The 18,800-nt window shown below is 38.3% G+C and overlaps 1 protein-coding gene across 1 annotated transcript; it reads left to right on the forward strand.

Moving 5' to 3' along the window:
• Positions 1-2,269: 2,269 nt before the first annotated feature.
• LOC149725629 (kynurenine--oxoglutarate transaminase 3-like) lies at positions 2,270-18,476 on the forward strand. Its single transcript, XM_089891232.1, has 11 exons — positions 2,270-2,395; positions 2,449-2,519; positions 3,243-3,393; positions 4,743-4,892; positions 4,944-5,147; positions 5,204-5,324; positions 12,706-12,782; positions 14,835-14,924; positions 15,074-15,260; positions 16,840-17,003; positions 18,285-18,476. The coding sequence occupies exons 1-11, from the start codon at positions 2,318-2,320 to the stop codon at positions 18,342-18,344; spliced, it is 1,353 nt and encodes a 450-aa protein (XP_089747358.1). The 5' UTR covers positions 2,270-2,317; the 3' UTR covers positions 18,345-18,476.
• Positions 18,477-18,800: the final 324 nt, after the last annotated feature.

Here is an 18,800-nt window from a genome sequence, read left to right on the forward strand (position 1 = left end):
AACGGTATCCATCTTACCCCACAGTACTTTATAACAGATATTATGTGCTAACGGTATCCATCTTACCCCACAGTATTATATAACAGATATTATGTGCTAAAGGTATCCATCTTACCCCACAGTACTATATAACAGATATTATGTGCTAACGGTATCCATCTTACCCCACAGTACTATATAACAGATATTATGTGCTAACGGTATCCATCTTACCCCACAGTACTATATAACAGATATTATGTGCTAACGGTATCCATCTTACCCCTTATAGTTAATTGTGTATTACACCTAATTGTTAAACGTGCTCAACAACTGTTTTGGCGAAAAGGGATCTATTTGATCACTTCCGTGCTCAACAATTGTTTTTTTTTATGAAAAGGAATTTATTTGATCACTTACGTGCTCAACATTTGTTTTGACGAAAAGGGATCTATTCGACCCAAAGAAATAAAAAAGAGTAGAACGCGCAACTGCCCAAAACGGTGATATATTCTTTTTTCTATTCACGTGACCGCCAACTCGTCCCCATTTCGCTTGGTCTCCGTTGTAAAAGATAGGCCCACAGTGATTTTAGAAGGTTTATGCTGTTTTTTTTTTTAAAACTACACTAACTATTCCAGTTTATTAGGCCAGTTTAGTTTTTGGTAGGTTAACGCTTACAGTTTAGCGCTTGTTTAGGAAAATTAATATTTTATCAATTTAATTAAAAACGTTCCAGCAAACGGTTTGTTAGAAATATATATATGTTTGGAAATAGATATTTTTCCCTATGAACTTAAATTAAGTCAAAAAAACGAAGAAAAACTGCATAAAACACCCTCGATTCCATTGACTACTATAGTAAACGGGAACGACCCGCGAAAAAGAGAGAGTGTATCAGCTCTCTCCTTTACCGACATTAGAGATGCGCGTTCTATTGTTTTTTTTCTGTGATTTGACCACTTACGTGCCTAACATAGCGTGAATCGCCAATACAAATGCATGGTCTGCATGTGTTTATTTGGTTCTTGTAAGCTATACAAAGCTAGAAAACACGTATAGCGATTGTTTTAACATTTAAAATATAATTTCTAATATAAATCTTGTTATATAATATTAAACCTAAGAATTAATGTGAAGTAAATTAATATTTTGACTGGTTTTCGGCGTACAGTGTGGTTTAACAGGGTACTTTATGTTGGCGATTAAGACTAGCAGCAATCAGCTTAGTTTACATAATAGTATATGATCATACCTACGAACCTACAGAGCCATTATATACTACATTTATAATCCAACATTGGTGGACATGCAGCTCCAAACTGCTTAAGTACTAGCAGATAAGATGTTCGCGTTTTCCGATTTCATAAACACCCACAACGCAGAAAAGGTAGCTTACTAATTTAAGCAGAGGACCAAAAATAGTAACCCAGTATTGTTTTCCTCAATGTCACTTCGATATTAGGCAAGTTTTACAAAGATACCTTAAGTTTCGTTGCCGGGTATACGTGTTAAGTTTGTGAGCCAAAAAGTAAAATCACGGCAATTTACATGCAAAACTGCAGCTAGATACACTTAAATCTTAAAAAATCGCAATATTTAAACGAAAAACAGCACCCAGCAATGATAAAATGCTATGCAGTGGGCTCCGTAATGGTGGCAACTATGACATCATAGACGCGGGGACAATGGATGACAAGACTCGTTGTCTCCGTTTCCTAACTTGGTCTATAGTAACTTACGTGCTCAACAGTTGTTTTTTTATTAATGTTGGAATCACCCTTGCACTGCGTCATGCCTAACTCCCATTTCTCGACGCCAAATAAATTGGTTTATGCAATAATGGATGAATGAATGAATGTAACTTTCTTTATCCTCGCGTGGCTGGAAAACGACAGTCGTTATCACACGGGTTTAACACCTCGTGCCAGCTTACGAGTTACCATGTATGTTACTTTGTGGATGATTATTTTTTTTTGGATTTTTTCATTTTTTTATGTATGGCTGATAATTTGGACAACCCATTAGTGACCACTGGGTTGGAGCAATTGTCGTTAAGTGTCTTGACCAAGGACACATACGCCCACAATGGTAGCAGCGACGAGCCTCGAACCCTTACCTAATGGTTACAGGCAGGCGCGCTAACCACTACGCCACGGCGCCGGAATAATCCAACAAACCTTGTGCCGTTTCTACGAAGGAACCGTGGGGTTTGGAATCGTTTAAAATGGGATCTTACTTTATACTAGGATCCCTATACAATCGCTCAAACGTGACGAAAAAGAATAGAAGTTACATTATATCGTATTTAGATTTCTATTGCGAGCTGTGTTCATTCATGCGTGCAAAAACAAATATGGCTGCTCGCGCGTTTGCATTGTTACGTCATATTAAGTTGCATTATCCGCTAACGACGGTAAGTAGGATATATAAGCTAATATATCGCTTTGTTTACCATTTGATTTGTAGACGTCACGCAGAATGACGTCATCGAAAGTTGCTCCAGCAAGTAGACTTGAAGGAATTGATAAAAATGTTTGGTAAATATGAAGTTGTTACATATATGCTTGCGGTGTGCAGCATATATACATTTAATTAATGCTTTATATTATGCTAATATAATGTAGGGCGACCAATCTACATTAAATATTGTACAAGCATTTAATATTGTGGTATATATATTATACGATTATGTTTAACATGCAATTTAAACCATATGCCCAATCATAACAACACACGGAGCTATACAGAGAATACGGAAAATTTTTCCGCTAGGAGGCGATGACAAATTCGTTTCTCTATTCTATGGGGAGTAGTTAGTTTCACGGTTTATACACATAATATATAAACCCCTAACCCCTAACCCCCTAACCCTAACCACAAACTCGTCAAACAAAAAAAACTTGAAAAAATATATAAAAAAAGTATTCCACTGTGCGGGACTCGAACCCGGTAAAAATGAAACAAAGAGAGTTTACGACCGCACGCAAACCGCTATACCACAGACTCGACGACAGTAAACACAACGAAAGAGCGTATATAACCGACCTAATGTGGGAAATATGTTCTTAATAGTGTTTTATGTATTTAGAAAGCTATTTTTATTATTTAATTAATTTGTTTTACACTTATTAACACTTTGTAGTGCTGTTTTGTTCGTTTTTCCGTATTTTTTAATTTAAATAATTACCGATACCTGGTGGAAAAAGTTTTTCGTCTTCTTTGTATAGTCCCATTTCATAACAACACAAATACGTTGGCAGGATTGAGTTCACAACATTAGCGTCGCAACACAACGCAGTAAACCTCGGTCAAGGCTTCCCCGACTTTAGCCCTCCTAATTATGTGAAGGAGGTTTTATCAAAAGTTGTTGTTAGCGGCGACCAAATGATGAACCAATATACAAGGGGTTTCGTGAGTCATAATAGTGGTTGTGATGTCATATTGTTGGTTGTGATGTCAAAATGGTGGTTGTGATGTCATAATGTTGGTTGTGATGTCATAATGGTGATTGCGATGTCATAATACACCGAGTTTATACAAAAAACAGATTAAACTGTATCATTTATAACATAAGCATCATATAAACACAGGGCCATCCTCGATTAGTGGAAAACATAGACATCATATAAACACAAGGTCATCCTCGATTAATGGAGAACATAGACATCATATAAACACAGGGCCATCCTCTATTGGTGGAAAACATAGACATCATATAAACACAGGGTCATCCTCGATTAATGGAGAACATAGACATCATATAAACACAGGGTCATCCTCGATTAATGGAGAACATAGACATCATATAAACACAGGGCCATCCTCGATTAGTGGAAAACATAGACATCATATAAACACAGGGTCATCCTCGATTAATGGAGAACATAGACATCATATAAACACAGGGTCATCCTCTATTGGTGGAAAACATAGACATCATATAAACACAGGGTCATCCTCTATTGGTGGAAAACATAGACATCATATAAACACAGGGTCATCCTCGATTAGTGGAAAACATAGACATCATATAAACACAGGGCCATCCTCGATTAGTGGAAAACATAGACATCATATAAACACAGGGTCATCCTCTATTAGTGGAAAACATAGACATCATATAAACACAGGGCCATCCTCTATTGGTGGAAAACATAGACATCATATAAACACAGGGCCATCCTCGATTAATGGAGAACATAGACATCATATACACACAGGGCCATCCTCGATTAGTGGAAAACATAGACATCATATAAACACAGAGTCATCCTCGATTAGTGGAAAACATAGACATCATATAAACACAGGGTCATCCTCGATTAATGGAGAACATAGACATCATATAAACACAGGGTCATCCTCTATTGGTGGAAAACATAGACATCATATAAACACAGGGTCATCCTCTATTAGTGGAAAACATAGACATCATATAAACACAGGGCCATCCTCGATTAATGGAGAACATAGACATCATATACACACAGGGCCATCCTCGATTAGTGGAAAACATAGATATCATATAAACACAGAGTCATCCTCGATTAATGGAAAACATAGACATCATATAAACACAGGGCCTTCCTCGATTAGTGGAAAACATAGACATCATATAAACACAGGGTCATCCTCGATTAGTGGAAAACATAGACATCATATAAACACAGGGTCATCCTTGATTAGTGGAAAACATAGACATCATATAAACACAGGGTCATCCTCGATTAGTGGAAAACATAGACATCATATAAACACAGGGTCATCCTCGATTAGTGGAAAACCTCTCCAAATTATTCGGCCCGTTACTTGGTGTTGATGTGGATCCATATAAGGAGGTGCTGGTTACGGTGGGCGCGTATGGGTCGTTGTTTTGCTCGATCATGGCTTTCGTCCAACCTGGAGATGAGGTGGGTGGTTCATACCTATGTCATTATATATATATGATTATGACATCACAGGTGATAATAATCGAGCCATTCTTTGATTGCTACCAACCAATGGTCAAGTTAGCTGGGGGAACTCCCAGGTTCATCCCCTTGCGTGCGACCTCTAGTGGTGGAAGTAGTCGCGATTGGAAGTTGGATCCCGACGAGCTAAAGTTGATGTTTAACGACAAAACTAAAGCTATTGTTCTCAACACACCTAACAATCCACTTGGTAAAGTGGGTATTATGATATCATAATATATGACATCCTAATGACTTCACAATACATACAGGTATACAGCAGAGATGAATTATCAATGATAGCTGAGTTATGCATCAAGCACGATTGTTTATGTATCTCAGATGAAGTTTACGAATGGTTGCTTTATGAAGGTTGTACGCATACAAGGATAGGTAAAGTGTTGTTATATTTATATGGGGTGCATGATACTGTGTGTTATATGGGGTGCATGATACTGTGTGTTATATGGGGTGCACGATACTGTGTGTTATATGGGGTGCACGATACTGTGTGTTATATGGGGTGCACGATACTGTGTGTTATATGGAGTGCACGATACTGTGTGTTATATGGAGTGCATGATACTGTGTGTTATATGGAGTGCATGATACTGTGTGTTATATGGGGTGCATGATACTGTGCGTTATATGGAGTGCATGATACTGTGTGTTATATGGAGTGCATGATACTGTGTGTTATATGGAGTGCATGATACTGTGTGTTATATGGAGTGCACGATACTGTGTGTTATATGGGGTGCACGATACTGTGTGTTATATGGGGTGCACGATACTGTGTGTTATATGGGGTGCACAATACTGTGTGTTATATGGGGTGCACGATACTGTGTGTTATATGGAGTGCACGATACTGTGTGTTATATGGGGTGCACGATACTGTGTGTTATATGGAGTGCATGATACTGTGTGTTATATGGGGTGCACGATACTGTGTGTTATATGGGGTGCATGATACTGTGTGTTATATGGGGTGCACGATACTGTGTGTTATATGGAGTGCATGATACTGTGTGTTATATGGGGTGCACGATACTGTGTGTTATATGGGGTGCACGATACTGTGTGTTATATGGAGTGCACAATACTGTGTGTTATATGGAGTGCACGATACTGTGTGTTATATGGAGTGCATGATACTGTGTGTTATATGGAGTGCACGATACTGTGTGTTATATGGGGTGCACGATACTGTGTGTTATATGGAGTGCACGATACTGTGTGTTATATGGAGTGCACGATACTGTGTGTTATATGGGGTGCACGATACTGTGTGTTATATGGAGTGCACAATACTGTGTGTTATATGGAGTGCACGATACTGTGTGTTATATGGAGTGCATGATACTGTGTGTTATATGGGGTGCATGATACTGTGTGTTATATGGAGTGCACGATACTGTGTGTTATATGGAGTGCATGATACTGTGTGTTATATGGAGTGCACGATACTGTGTGTTATATGGAGTGCACGATACTGTGTGTTATATGGAGTGCATGATACTGTGTGTTATATGGGGTGCATGATACTGTGTGTTATATGGGGTGCATTATACTGTGTGTTATATAGAGTGCACGATACTGTGTGTTATATGGAGTGCACGATACTGTGTGTTATATGGAGTGCGTGATACTGTGTGTTATATGGAGTGCACGATACTGTGTGTTATATGGAGTGCATGATACTGTGTGTTATATGGGGTGCAAGATACTGTGTGTTATATGGGGTGCATGATACTGTGTGTTATATGGAGTGCACGATACTGTGTGTTATATGGAGTGCACGATACTGTGTGTTATATGGAGTGCATGATACTGTGTGTTATATGGGGTGCATGATACTGTGTGTTATATGGAGTGCATGATACTGTGTGTTATATGGAGTGCACGATACTGTGTGTTATATGGAGTGCACGATACTGTGTGTTATATGGAGTGCATGATACTGTGTGTTATATGGAGTGCACGATACTGTGTGTTATATGGAGTGCATGATACTGTGTGTTATATGGAGTGCACGATACTGTGTGTTATATGGAGTGCATGATACTGTGTGTTATATGGAGTGCATGATACTGTGTGTTATATGGAGTGCACGATACTGTGTGTTATATGGAGTGCACGATACTGTGTGTTATATGGAGTGCATGATACTGTGTGTTATATGGAGTGCACGATACTGTGTGTTATATGGAGTGCATGATACTGTGTGTTATATGGGGTGCACAATACTGTGTGTTATATGGGGTGCACGATACTGTGTGTTATATGGAGTGCACGATACTGTGTGTTATATGGGGTGCACGATACTGTGTGTTATATGGAGTGCATGATACTGTGTGTTATATGGGGTGCACGATACTGTGTGTTATATGGGGTGCATGATACTGTGTGTTATATGGGGTGCACGATACTGTGTGTTATATGGAGTGCATGATACTGTGTGTTATATGGGGTGCACGATACTGTGTGTTATATGGGGTACACGATACTGTGTGTTATATGGAGTGCACAATACTGTGTGTTATATGGGGTGCACGATACTGTGTGTTATATGGGGTGCATGATACTGTGTGTTATATGGAGTGCACGATACTGTGTGTTATATGGAGTGCATGATACTGTGTGTTATATGGGGTGCACGATACTGTGTGTTATATGGGGTGCACGATACTGTGTGTTATATGGGGTGCACGATACTGTGTGTTATATGGGGTGCACGATACTGTGTGTTATATGGGGTGCACGATACTGTGTGTTATATGGGGTGCACGATACTGTGTGTTATATGGAGTGCACGATACTGTGTGTTATATGGGGTGCATGATACTGTGTGTTATATGGAGTGCACGATACTGTGTGTTATATGGAGTGCATGATACTGTGTGTTATATGGGGTGCACGATACTGTGTGTTATATGGGGTGCACGATACTGTGTGTTATATGGGGTGCACGATACTGTGTGTTATATGGGGTGCACGATACTGTGTGTTATATGGGGTGCACGATACTGTGTGTTATATGGGGTGCACGATACTGTGTGTTATATGGGGTGCACGATACTGTGTGTTATATGGGGTGCACGATACTGTGTGTTATATGGGGTGCATGATACTGTGTGTTATATGGGGTGCACGATACTGTGTGTTATATGGGGTGCACGATACTGTGTGTTATATGGAGTGCACGATACTGTGTGTTATATGGAGTGCATGATACTGTGTGTTATATGGGGTGCATGATACTGTGTGTTATATGGAGTGCATGATACTGTGTGTTATATGGAGTGCATGATACTGTGTGTTATATGGAGTGCATGATACTGTGTGTTATATGGAGTGCACGATACTGTGTGTTATATGGGGTGCACGATACTGTGTGTTATATGGGGTGCACGATACTGTGTGTTATATGGGGTGCACGATACTGTGTGTTATATGGAGTGCATGATACTGTGTGTTATATGGGGTGCACGATACTGTGTGTTATATGGAGTGCATGATACTGTGTGTTATATGGGGTGCATGATACTGTGTGTTATATGGGGTGCATGATACTGTGTGTTATATGGGGTGCACGATACTGTGTGTTATATGGGGTGCATGATACTGTGTGTTATATGGGGTGCACGATACTGTGTGTTATATGGAGTGCACGATACTGTGTGTTATATGGAGTGCACGATATTGTGTGTTATATGGAGTGCACGATACTGTGTGTTATATGGGGTGCATGATACTGTGTGTTATATGGGGTGCACGATACTGTGTGTTATATGGGGTGCACAATACTGTGTGTTATATGGGGTGCACGATACTGTGTGTTATATGGGGTGCACGATACTGTGTGTTATATGGAGTGCATGATACTGTGTGTTATATGGGGTGCACGATACTGTGTGTTATATGGGGTGCATGATACTGTGTGTTATATGGGGTGCACGATACTGTGTGTTATATGGAGTGCACGATACTGTGTGTTATATGGAGTGCACGATACTGTGTGTTATATGGAGTGCATGATACTGTGTGTTATATGGGGTGCACGATACTGTGTGTTATATGGGGTGCACAATACTGTGTGTTATATGGGGTGCACGATACTGTGTGTTATATGGGGTGCACGATACTGTGTGTTATATGGAGTGCACGATACTGTGTGTTATATGGGGTGCACAATACTGTGTGTTATATGGGGTGCACGATACTGTGTGTTATATGGGGTGCATGATACTGTGTGTTATATGGAGTGCATGATACTGTGTGTTGTATGGGGTGCACGATACTGTGTGTTATATGGAGTGCACGATACTGTGTGTTATATGGGGTGCACGATACTGTGTGTTATATGGAGTGCACGATACTGTGTGTTATATGGAGTGCATGATACTGTGTGTTATATGGAGTGCACGATACTGTGTGTTATATGGAGTGCACGATACTGTGTGTTATATGGAGTGCACGATACTGTGTGTTATATGGGGTGCATGATACTGTGTGTTATATGGAGTGCACAATACTGTGTGTTATATGGAGTGCACGATACTGTGTGTTATATGGGGTGCACGATACTGTGTGTTATATGGAGTGCACGATACTGTGTGTTATATGGAGTGCACGATACTGTGTGTTATATGGAGTGCACGATACTGTGTGTTATATGGAGTGCACGATACTGTGTGTTATATGGGGTGCATGATACTGTGTGTTATATGGGGTGCACGATACTGTGTGTTATATAGGGTGCATGATACTGTGTGTTATATGGGGTGCATGATACTGTGTGTTATATGGGGTGCACGATACTGTGTGTTATATGGAGTGCATGATACTGTGTGTTATATGGAGTGCACGATACTGTGTGTTATATGGAGTGCATGATACTGTGTGTTATATGGGGTGCACGATACTGTGTGTTATATGGAGTGCATGATACTGTGTGTTATATGGAGTGCAAGATACTGTGTGTTATATGGGGTGCACGATACTGTGTGTTATATGGGGTGCACGATACTGTGTGTTATATGGAGTGCATGATACTGTGTGTTATATGGAGTGCATGATACTGTGTGTTATATGGAGTGCACGATACTGTGTGTTATATGGAGTGCATGATACTGTGTGTTATATGGAGTGCACGATACTGTGTGTTATATGGAGTGCATGATACTGTGTGTTATATGGAGTGCAAGATACTGTGTGTTATATGGGGTGCACGATACTGTGTGTTATATGGAGTGCATGATACTGTGTGTTATATGGGGTGCACGATACTGTGTGTTATATGGAGTGCATGATACTGTGTGTTATATGGGGTGCATGATACTGTGTGTTATATGGGGTGCATGATACTGTGTGTTATATGGAGTGCATGATACTGTGTGTTATATGGGGTGCATGATACTGTGTGTTATATGGAGTGCACGATACTGTGTGTTATATGGAGTGCATGATACTGTGTGTTATATGGAGTGCACGATACTGTGTGTTATATGGAGTGCATGATACTGTGTGTTATATGGAGTGCAAGATACTGTGTGTTATATGGAGTGCACGATACTGTGTGTTATATGGAGTGCACGATACTGTGTGTTATATGGGGTGCACAATACTGTGTGTTATATGGGGTGCACGATACTGTGTGTTATATGGGGTGCATGATACTGTGTGTTATATGGAGTGCATGATACTGTGTGTTATATGGAGTGCAAGTTACTGTGTGTTATATGGGGTGCATGATACTGTGTGTTATATGGGGTGCACGATACTGTGTGTTATATGGGGTGCATGATACTGTGTGTTATATGGAGTGCATGATACTGTGTGTTATATGGAGTGCAAGATACTGTGTGTTATATGGGGTGCATGATACTGTGTGTTATATGGGGTGCATGATACTGTGTGTTATATGGGGTGCATGATACTGTGTGTTATATGGAGTGCATGATACTGTGTGTTATATGGAGTGCAAGATACTGTGTGTTATATGGGGTGCATGATACTGTGTGTTATATGGGGTGCATGATACTGTGTGTTATATGGGGTGCACGATACTGTGTGTTATATGGAGTGCATGATACTGTGTGTTATATGGAGTGCACGATACTGTGTGTTATATGGAGTGCATGATACTGTGTGTTATATAAGGTGCACGATACTGTGTGTTATATGGAGTGCATGATACTGTGTGTTATATGGAGTGCAAGATACTGTGTGTTATATGGGGTGCACGATACTGTGTGTTATATGGGGTGCATGATACTGTGTGTTATATGGGGTGCACGATACTGTGTGTTATATGGAGTGCACGATACTGTGTGTTATATGGGGTGCATGATACTGTGTGTTATATGGGGTGCACGATACTGTGTGTTATATGGAGTGCATGATACTGTGTGTTATATGGGGTGCACGATACTGTGTGTTATATGGGGTGCACGATACTGTGTGTTATATGGGGTGCACGATACTGTGTGTTATATGGGGTGCATGATACTGTGTGTTATATGGGGTGCACGATACTGTGTGTTATATGGGGTGCACGATACTGTGTGTTATATGGAGTGCACGATACTGTGTGTTATATGGAGTGCATGATACTGTGTGTTATATGGGGTGCACGATACTGTGTGCTATATGGAGTGCACGATACTGTGTGTTATATGGAGTGCATGATACTGTGTGTTATATGGAGTGCACAATACTGTGTGTTATATGGAGTGCACGATACTGTGTGTTATATGGAGTGCACAATACTGTGTGTTATATGGGGTGCATGATACTGTGTGTTATATGGAGTGCAAGATACTGTGTGTTATATGGAGTGCAAGATACTGTGTGTTATATGGAGTGCACAATACTGTGTGTTATATGGAGTGCATGATACTGTGTGTTATATGGAGTGCATGATACTGTGTGTTATATGGAGTGCAAGATACTGTGTGTTATATGGGGTGCATGATACTGTGTGTTATATGGGGTGCATGATACTGTGTGTTATATGGAGTGCACGATACTGTGTGTTATATGGAGTGCATGATACTGTGTGTTATATGGAGTGCACGATACTGTGTGTTATATGGAGTGCATGATACTGTGTGTTATATGGAGTGCAAGATACTGTGTGTTATATGGAGTGCACGATACTGTGTGTTATATGGAGTGCACGATACTGTGTGTTATATGGGGTGCACAATACTGTGTGTTATATGGGGTGCACGATACTGTGTGTTATATGGGGTGCATGATACTGTGTGTTATATGGAGTGCATGATACTGTGTGTTATATGGAGTGCACGATACTGTGTGTTATATGGGGTGCACGATACTGTGTGTTATATGGAGTGCACGATACTGTGTGTTATATGGAGTGCATGATACTGTGTGTTATATGGGGTGCATGATACTGTGTGTTATATGGAGTGCACGATACTGTGTGTTATATGGGGTGCATGATACTGTGTGTTATATGGAGTGCACGATACTGTGTGTTATATGGAGTGCACGATACTGTGTGTTATATGGAGTGCACGATACTGTGTGTTATATGGAGTGCATGATACTGTGTGTTATATGGAGTGCATGATACTGTGTGTTATATGGAGTGCATGATACTGTGTGTTATATGGGGTGCATGATACTGTGTGTTATATGGAGTGCACGATACTGTGTGTTATATGGGGTGCACAATACTGTGTGTTATATGGAGTGCACGATACTGTGTGTTATATGGGGTGCGTGATAGTGTGTGTTTCAGGATCATTACCCGGGATGTGGGAACGTACAATCACAATTGGGAGTGCTGGCAAAACATTCAGCGTCACTGGATGGAAGGTATTTATATATTGTTATGTATGTTAACTTATTATAGATTGTTATATAATATGTTAATATTTTTTTTTATATTAAATGCCGGATATTAACTTCGTTCGCGGTCACATCTTTCTTCGCTTACGTTTCAATCTGCGCATTCTCTTCTTTTCACTTTATTATGGATTGTTATATATGTTATTATGGATTGTTATATATGTTATTATGGATTGTTATATATGTTATTATGGATTGTTATATATATTATTATGGATTGTTATATATGTTATTATGGATTGTTATATATATTATTATGGATTGTTATATATGTTATTATGGATTGTTATATATGTTATTATGGATTGTTATATATGTTATTATGGATTGTTATATATATTATTATGGATTGTTATATATGTTATTATGGATTGTTATATATATTATTATGGATTGTTATATATGTTATTATGGATTGTTATATATGTTATTATGGATTGTTATATATGTTATTATGGATTGTTTTATATTTTATTATGGATTGTTATATATGTTATTATGGATTGTTATATATGTTATTATGGATTGTTATATATATTATTATGGATTGTTATATATGTTATTATGGATTGTTATATATGTTATTATGGATTGTTATATATGTTATTATGGATTGTTATATATGTTATTATGGATTGTTATATATATTATTATGGATTGTTATATATGTTATTATGGATTGTTATATATGTTATTATGGATTGTTATATATGTTATTATGGATTGTTATATATGTTTTTATGGATTGTTATATATGTTATTATGGATTGTTATATATGTTATTATGGATTGTTATATATGTTATTATGGATTGTTATATATATTATTATGGATTGTTATATATATTATTATGGATTGTTATATATGTTATTATGGATTGTTATATAAGTTATTATGGATTGTTATATATGTTATTATGGATTGTTATATATGTTATTATGGATTGTTATATATGTTATTATGGATTGTTATATATGTTATTATGAATTGTTATATATGTTATTATGGATTGTTATATATGTTATTATGGATTGTTATATATGTTATTATGGAATGTTATATATATTATTATGGATTGTTATATATGTTATTATGGATTGTTATATATGTTATTATGGATTGTTATATATGTTATTATGGATTGTTTTATATGTTATTATGGATTGTTATATATGTTATTATGGATTGTTATATATGTTATTATGGATTGTTATATATGTTATTATGGAATGTTATATATATTATTATGGATTGTTATATATGTTATTATGGATTGTTTTATATGTTATTATGGAATGTTATATATATTATTATGGATTGTTATATATGTTATTATGGAATGTTATATATATTATTATGGATTGTTATATATATTATTATGGATTGTTATATATGTTATTATGGATTGTTATATATTTTATTATGGATTGTTATATATATTATTATGGATTGTTATATATGTTATTATGGATTGTTATATATTTTATTATGGATTGTTATATATGTTATTATGGATTGTTATATATGTTATTATGGATTGTTATATATGTTATTATGGATTGTTATATATTTTATTATGGATTGTTATATATGTTATTATGGATTGTTATATATGTTATTATGGAATGTTATATATTTATTATGGATTGTTATATATGTTATTATGGATTGTTATATATGTTATTATGGATTGTTATATATGTTATTATGGATTGTTATATATGTTATTATGGATTGTTATATATATTATTATGGATTGTTATATATGTTATTATGGATTGTTTTATATGTTATTATGGATTGTTATATATGTTATTATGGATTGTTATATATGTTATTATGGATTGTTTTATATGTTATTATGGATTGTTATATATGTTATTATGGATTGTTTTATATGTTATTATGGATTGTTATATATGTTATTATGGAATGTTATATATATTATTATGGATTGTTATATATGTTATTATGGAATGTTATATATATTATTATGGATTGTTATATATGTTATTATAGATTGGTTGGTCTATTGGGCCGTCTAACTTGATGAAACACTTGCACACCGTGTCCCAAAACTGTATCTACAACTGCCCCACCCCTATACAGGTGATTGTCAATTGTGATGATGTGGTGATGTCACCATGATGTCATGATAATGGCACTTTAATGTCATGATGATGTCTTGGTGATGTCATGATGATGTCTTGATGATGTCACGGTGATGTTACAATGTTATCACATTGATGTAATAACAGGAAGCAGTAGCACAAGGTCTTGAACACGAGATGTCGAGGTTTGGAACGGAAGGTTGTTACTTTAAGTCCCTTCCCAGGGAGTTGGAAGTGAAGCGTGACCGTCTTGCCTCGATTCTAAGAGAAATTGGGATGGAACCCATCTTGCCCCAGGGTGGTTACTTTATACTGGCTGATGCATCAAAGCTAAGTGGGTACCTTAACATACACTCCTCCAGCGTGAGGATATTTAACACACACTCCTCCAGCGTGAGGATATTTACACACACTCCTCCAGCGTAAGGATATTTAACACACACTCCTCCAGCGTGAGGATGTTTAACACACACTCCTCCAGCGTGAGGATATTTAACACACACTCCTCCAGCGTGAGGATGTTTAACACACATTCCTCCAGCGTGAGGATATTTAACATACACTCCTCCAGCGTGAGGATATTTAACACACACTCCTCCAGCGTGAGGATATTTACACACACTCCTCCAGCGTGAGGATATTTAACACACGCTCCTCCAGCGTGGAGATGTTTAACACACACTCCTCCAGCGTAAGGATGTTTAACACACACTCCTCCAGCGTGAGGATGTTTAATACACACTCCTCCAGCGTAAGGATGTTTAACACACACTCCTCCAGCGTGAGGATGTTTAACACACTCCTCCAGCGTAAGGATGTTTAACACACACTCCTCCAGCGTGAGGATGTTTAACACACACTCCTCCAGCGTGAGGATATTACACACACTCCTCCAGCGTGAGGATATTTAACACACCCTCCTCCAGCGTGGAGATGTTTAACACACACTCCTCCAGCGTAAGGATGTTTAACACACACTCCTCCAGCGTGAGGATGTTTAATACACACTCCTCCAGCGTAAGGATGTTTAACACACACTCCTCCAGCGTGAGGATGTTTAACACACTCCTCCAGCGTAAGGATGTTTAACACACACTCCTCCAGCGTGAGGATGTTTAACACACTCCCCTCCAGCGTGAGGATATTTACACACACTCCTCCAGCGTAAGGATATTTACACACACTCCTCCAGCGTGAGGATATTTAACACACACCCCTCCAGCGTGAGGATATTTAACACACACTCCTCCAGCGTGAGGATGTTTAACACACACTCCTCCAGCGTGAGGATGTTTAACACACACTCCTCCAGCGTGAGGATATTTAACACACCCCCTCCAGCGTGAGGATGTTTAACACACACTCCTCCAGTGTGAGGATGTTCAACACACACTCCTCCAGCGTAAGGATATTTAACACACACCCTTCCAGCGTGAGGATATTTAACACACACCCCTCCAGCGTGAGGATATTTAACACACACTCCTCCAGCGTGAGGATGTTTAACACACACCCTTCCAGCGTGAGGATATTTAACACACACTCCTCCAGCGTGAGGATGTTTAACACACACTCCTCCAGCGTGAGGATGTTTAACACACACTCCTCCACCGTGAGGATATTTAACACACACTCCTCCAGCGTGAGGATGTTTAACACACATTCCTCCAGCGTGAGGATGTTTAAACACACACTCCTCCAGCGTAAGGATATTTAACACACACCCTTCCAGCGTGAGGATATTTAACACACACCCTTCCAGCGTGAGGATGTTCAACACACACCCCTCCAGCGAGAGGATGTTTAACACACACTCCTCCAGCATGAGGATATTTAACACACACCCTTCCAGCGTGAGGATATTTAACACACACCCCTCCAGCGAGAGGATGTTTAACACCCCCCTCATGCAGAAGTGGATCTTAGTGACAGCGCTGGTAGTGGTGAGAACTATGATTATCGTTTGGTAAAATGGATAACACGTAACAAGAAAGTCGCAACAATCCCGAACTCAGCTTTCTATTCTGATGAACACAAAGATATTGCAGAGAAATTTATCCGATTTTGTTTCTGTAAGGTAAGGTCGGTGGATAACAATGCGCTGCTACCATTGTTGGCGTGTCCTCATTTCTGTTCTCTTCGAATACAATAGTAAAGATCAAATTAAGTAAAACAACGAAGACAATGGAATAATTAGCAAAACAACAGTCGTTAAAACACGCTATGGATAACATTACTTGAATAAAAGCGTAGCTGTTAAACTCACAATACATTATAAATTACCTCATATAGAATTTAATTTAATTGGACCAAATTAAGTTGTAATTGGATGCCATGTATTATATACTATATGTGTGTGGGGCATATTATGTGGCACCTGGGGAATAAGTTAATTTGTGATTCATGATTGATTTATTCCTGCGGGGCAACGACAGTAGTTAAAACAGGGGTGTTCTGTTCCATACACCTCGTGCCCGCTTACAAGTTATCATGTATGTAACTTATTTATCCTCGCATTGCGGGGCAACGACAGTCATTATAACACAGGTGTTCTGTTTTATACACCTCGTGCCTGCTTACAAGTTACCATGTATGTAACTTATTTATCCTCGCATGGCGGGCAACATCAGGTGTTATAACACAGGTGTTCTGTTTCATACACCCCGTGCCCGCTTACAAGTTACCACGTATGTAACTTATTTATCCTTGCACGGCGGGCAACGACAGTCGTTATAACACAAATGTTCTGTTCCATACACCTCGTGCCCGCTTACAAGTTATTATGTATGTAACTTATTTATCCTTGCATGGCGGTGCAACGACAGTCGTTAAAACATCGGTGTTCTGTTCCATACACCTCATGTCCGCTTACAAGTTACCACGTATGTAACTTATTTATCCTCACATAGCAGGCAAGGACAGTCTTTGTAACACGGGTGTTCTGTTTCATACACCTCGTGCCCGCTTACAAGTTACCACGTATGTAACTTATTTATCCTCGCATGGTGGGGCAACGACAGTCGTTAAAACACTGGTGTTCTGTTCCATACACCTTGTGCCCGCTTACAAGTTACCATGTATGTAACTTATTTATCCTCGCATGGTGGGGCAACGACAGTCGTTATAACACGGTGTTCTGTTTCTTACACCTCGTGCCCGCTTACGAGTTACCACGTATGTAACTTATTTATCCTCGCATGGCGGGCAACGACAGTCGCTATGACACGAGTATTCTGTTTCATACACCTCGTGCCCGCTTACAAGTTACCACGTATGTAATTTTGTGGGTGATTGTTTTTGTTTATAGCTGACAATTTAAAAACTGCTTTTATTTATTTGTTGTCGATGTTTTTCACAGAAAGATGAAACAATCGACAAAATGGAAAAGATTTTCAAAGAATGGGCAAAGACAATGTAAACAATCACAACTATGATGTCACTATGCAACGTATAGATTAATTTCTTTGTTTTTAGAAAATCTAAATATATTTCACGATTGTGTAAAATGACGTTTATGGTGAAATTGCAAATAAATTGGTGCCGTGATTTATCCGCTAGGGGCGCTGTAACAACGCCTCATGCTCACTGTCAAGGCGTTACAAGTTATATAGGTTGGCTTGTGTTTATGAGGTTGTGTATGGATTAGGGTTAGTTACAGGGTTTGTATAATTAGTTGTTTAGCACAAGAATCGATAGGTTGAGGTTACGAGCTTCAACAAAGAATAATTATTAAGTTTGTTTACATGTTTAGCGTGCGTGGTTACGTTATGTGTTTGTTTAATTATGAGCAAATCTTACATGTTATAAACACTGGGTAATTATCAATTAAGTTTTTTTAGTTATTTTAAGTTTTATAAAGAACAGGAAGACACTT

Source organism: Ciona robusta, chromosome 13, assembly GCF_009617815.1.
Source record: "Ciona robusta chromosome 13, ASM961781v2".
NCBI classification, from domain to species: domain Eukaryota; kingdom Metazoa; phylum Chordata; class Ascidiacea; order Phlebobranchia; family Cionidae; genus Ciona; species Ciona robusta.

What these genes read in the sequence shown, in the direction of transcription:
- LOC149725629 (XM_089891232.1), top strand. Translation starts at nt 2,318, where the DNA reads ATGCGTGCAAAAACAAATATGGCTGCTCGCGCGTTTGCATTGTTACGT. An exon ending in TGCATTATCCGCTAACGACG is followed by an intron (nt 2,396 to 2,448) that starts GTAAGTAGGATA and finishes TTTGATTTGTAG; the next exon opens with ACGTCACGCAGAATGACGTC. An exon ending in TTGTACGCATACAAGGATAG is followed by an intron (nt 5,325 to 12,705) that starts GTAAAGTGTTGT and finishes TGTGTGTTTCAG; the next exon opens with GATCATTACCCGGGATGTGG.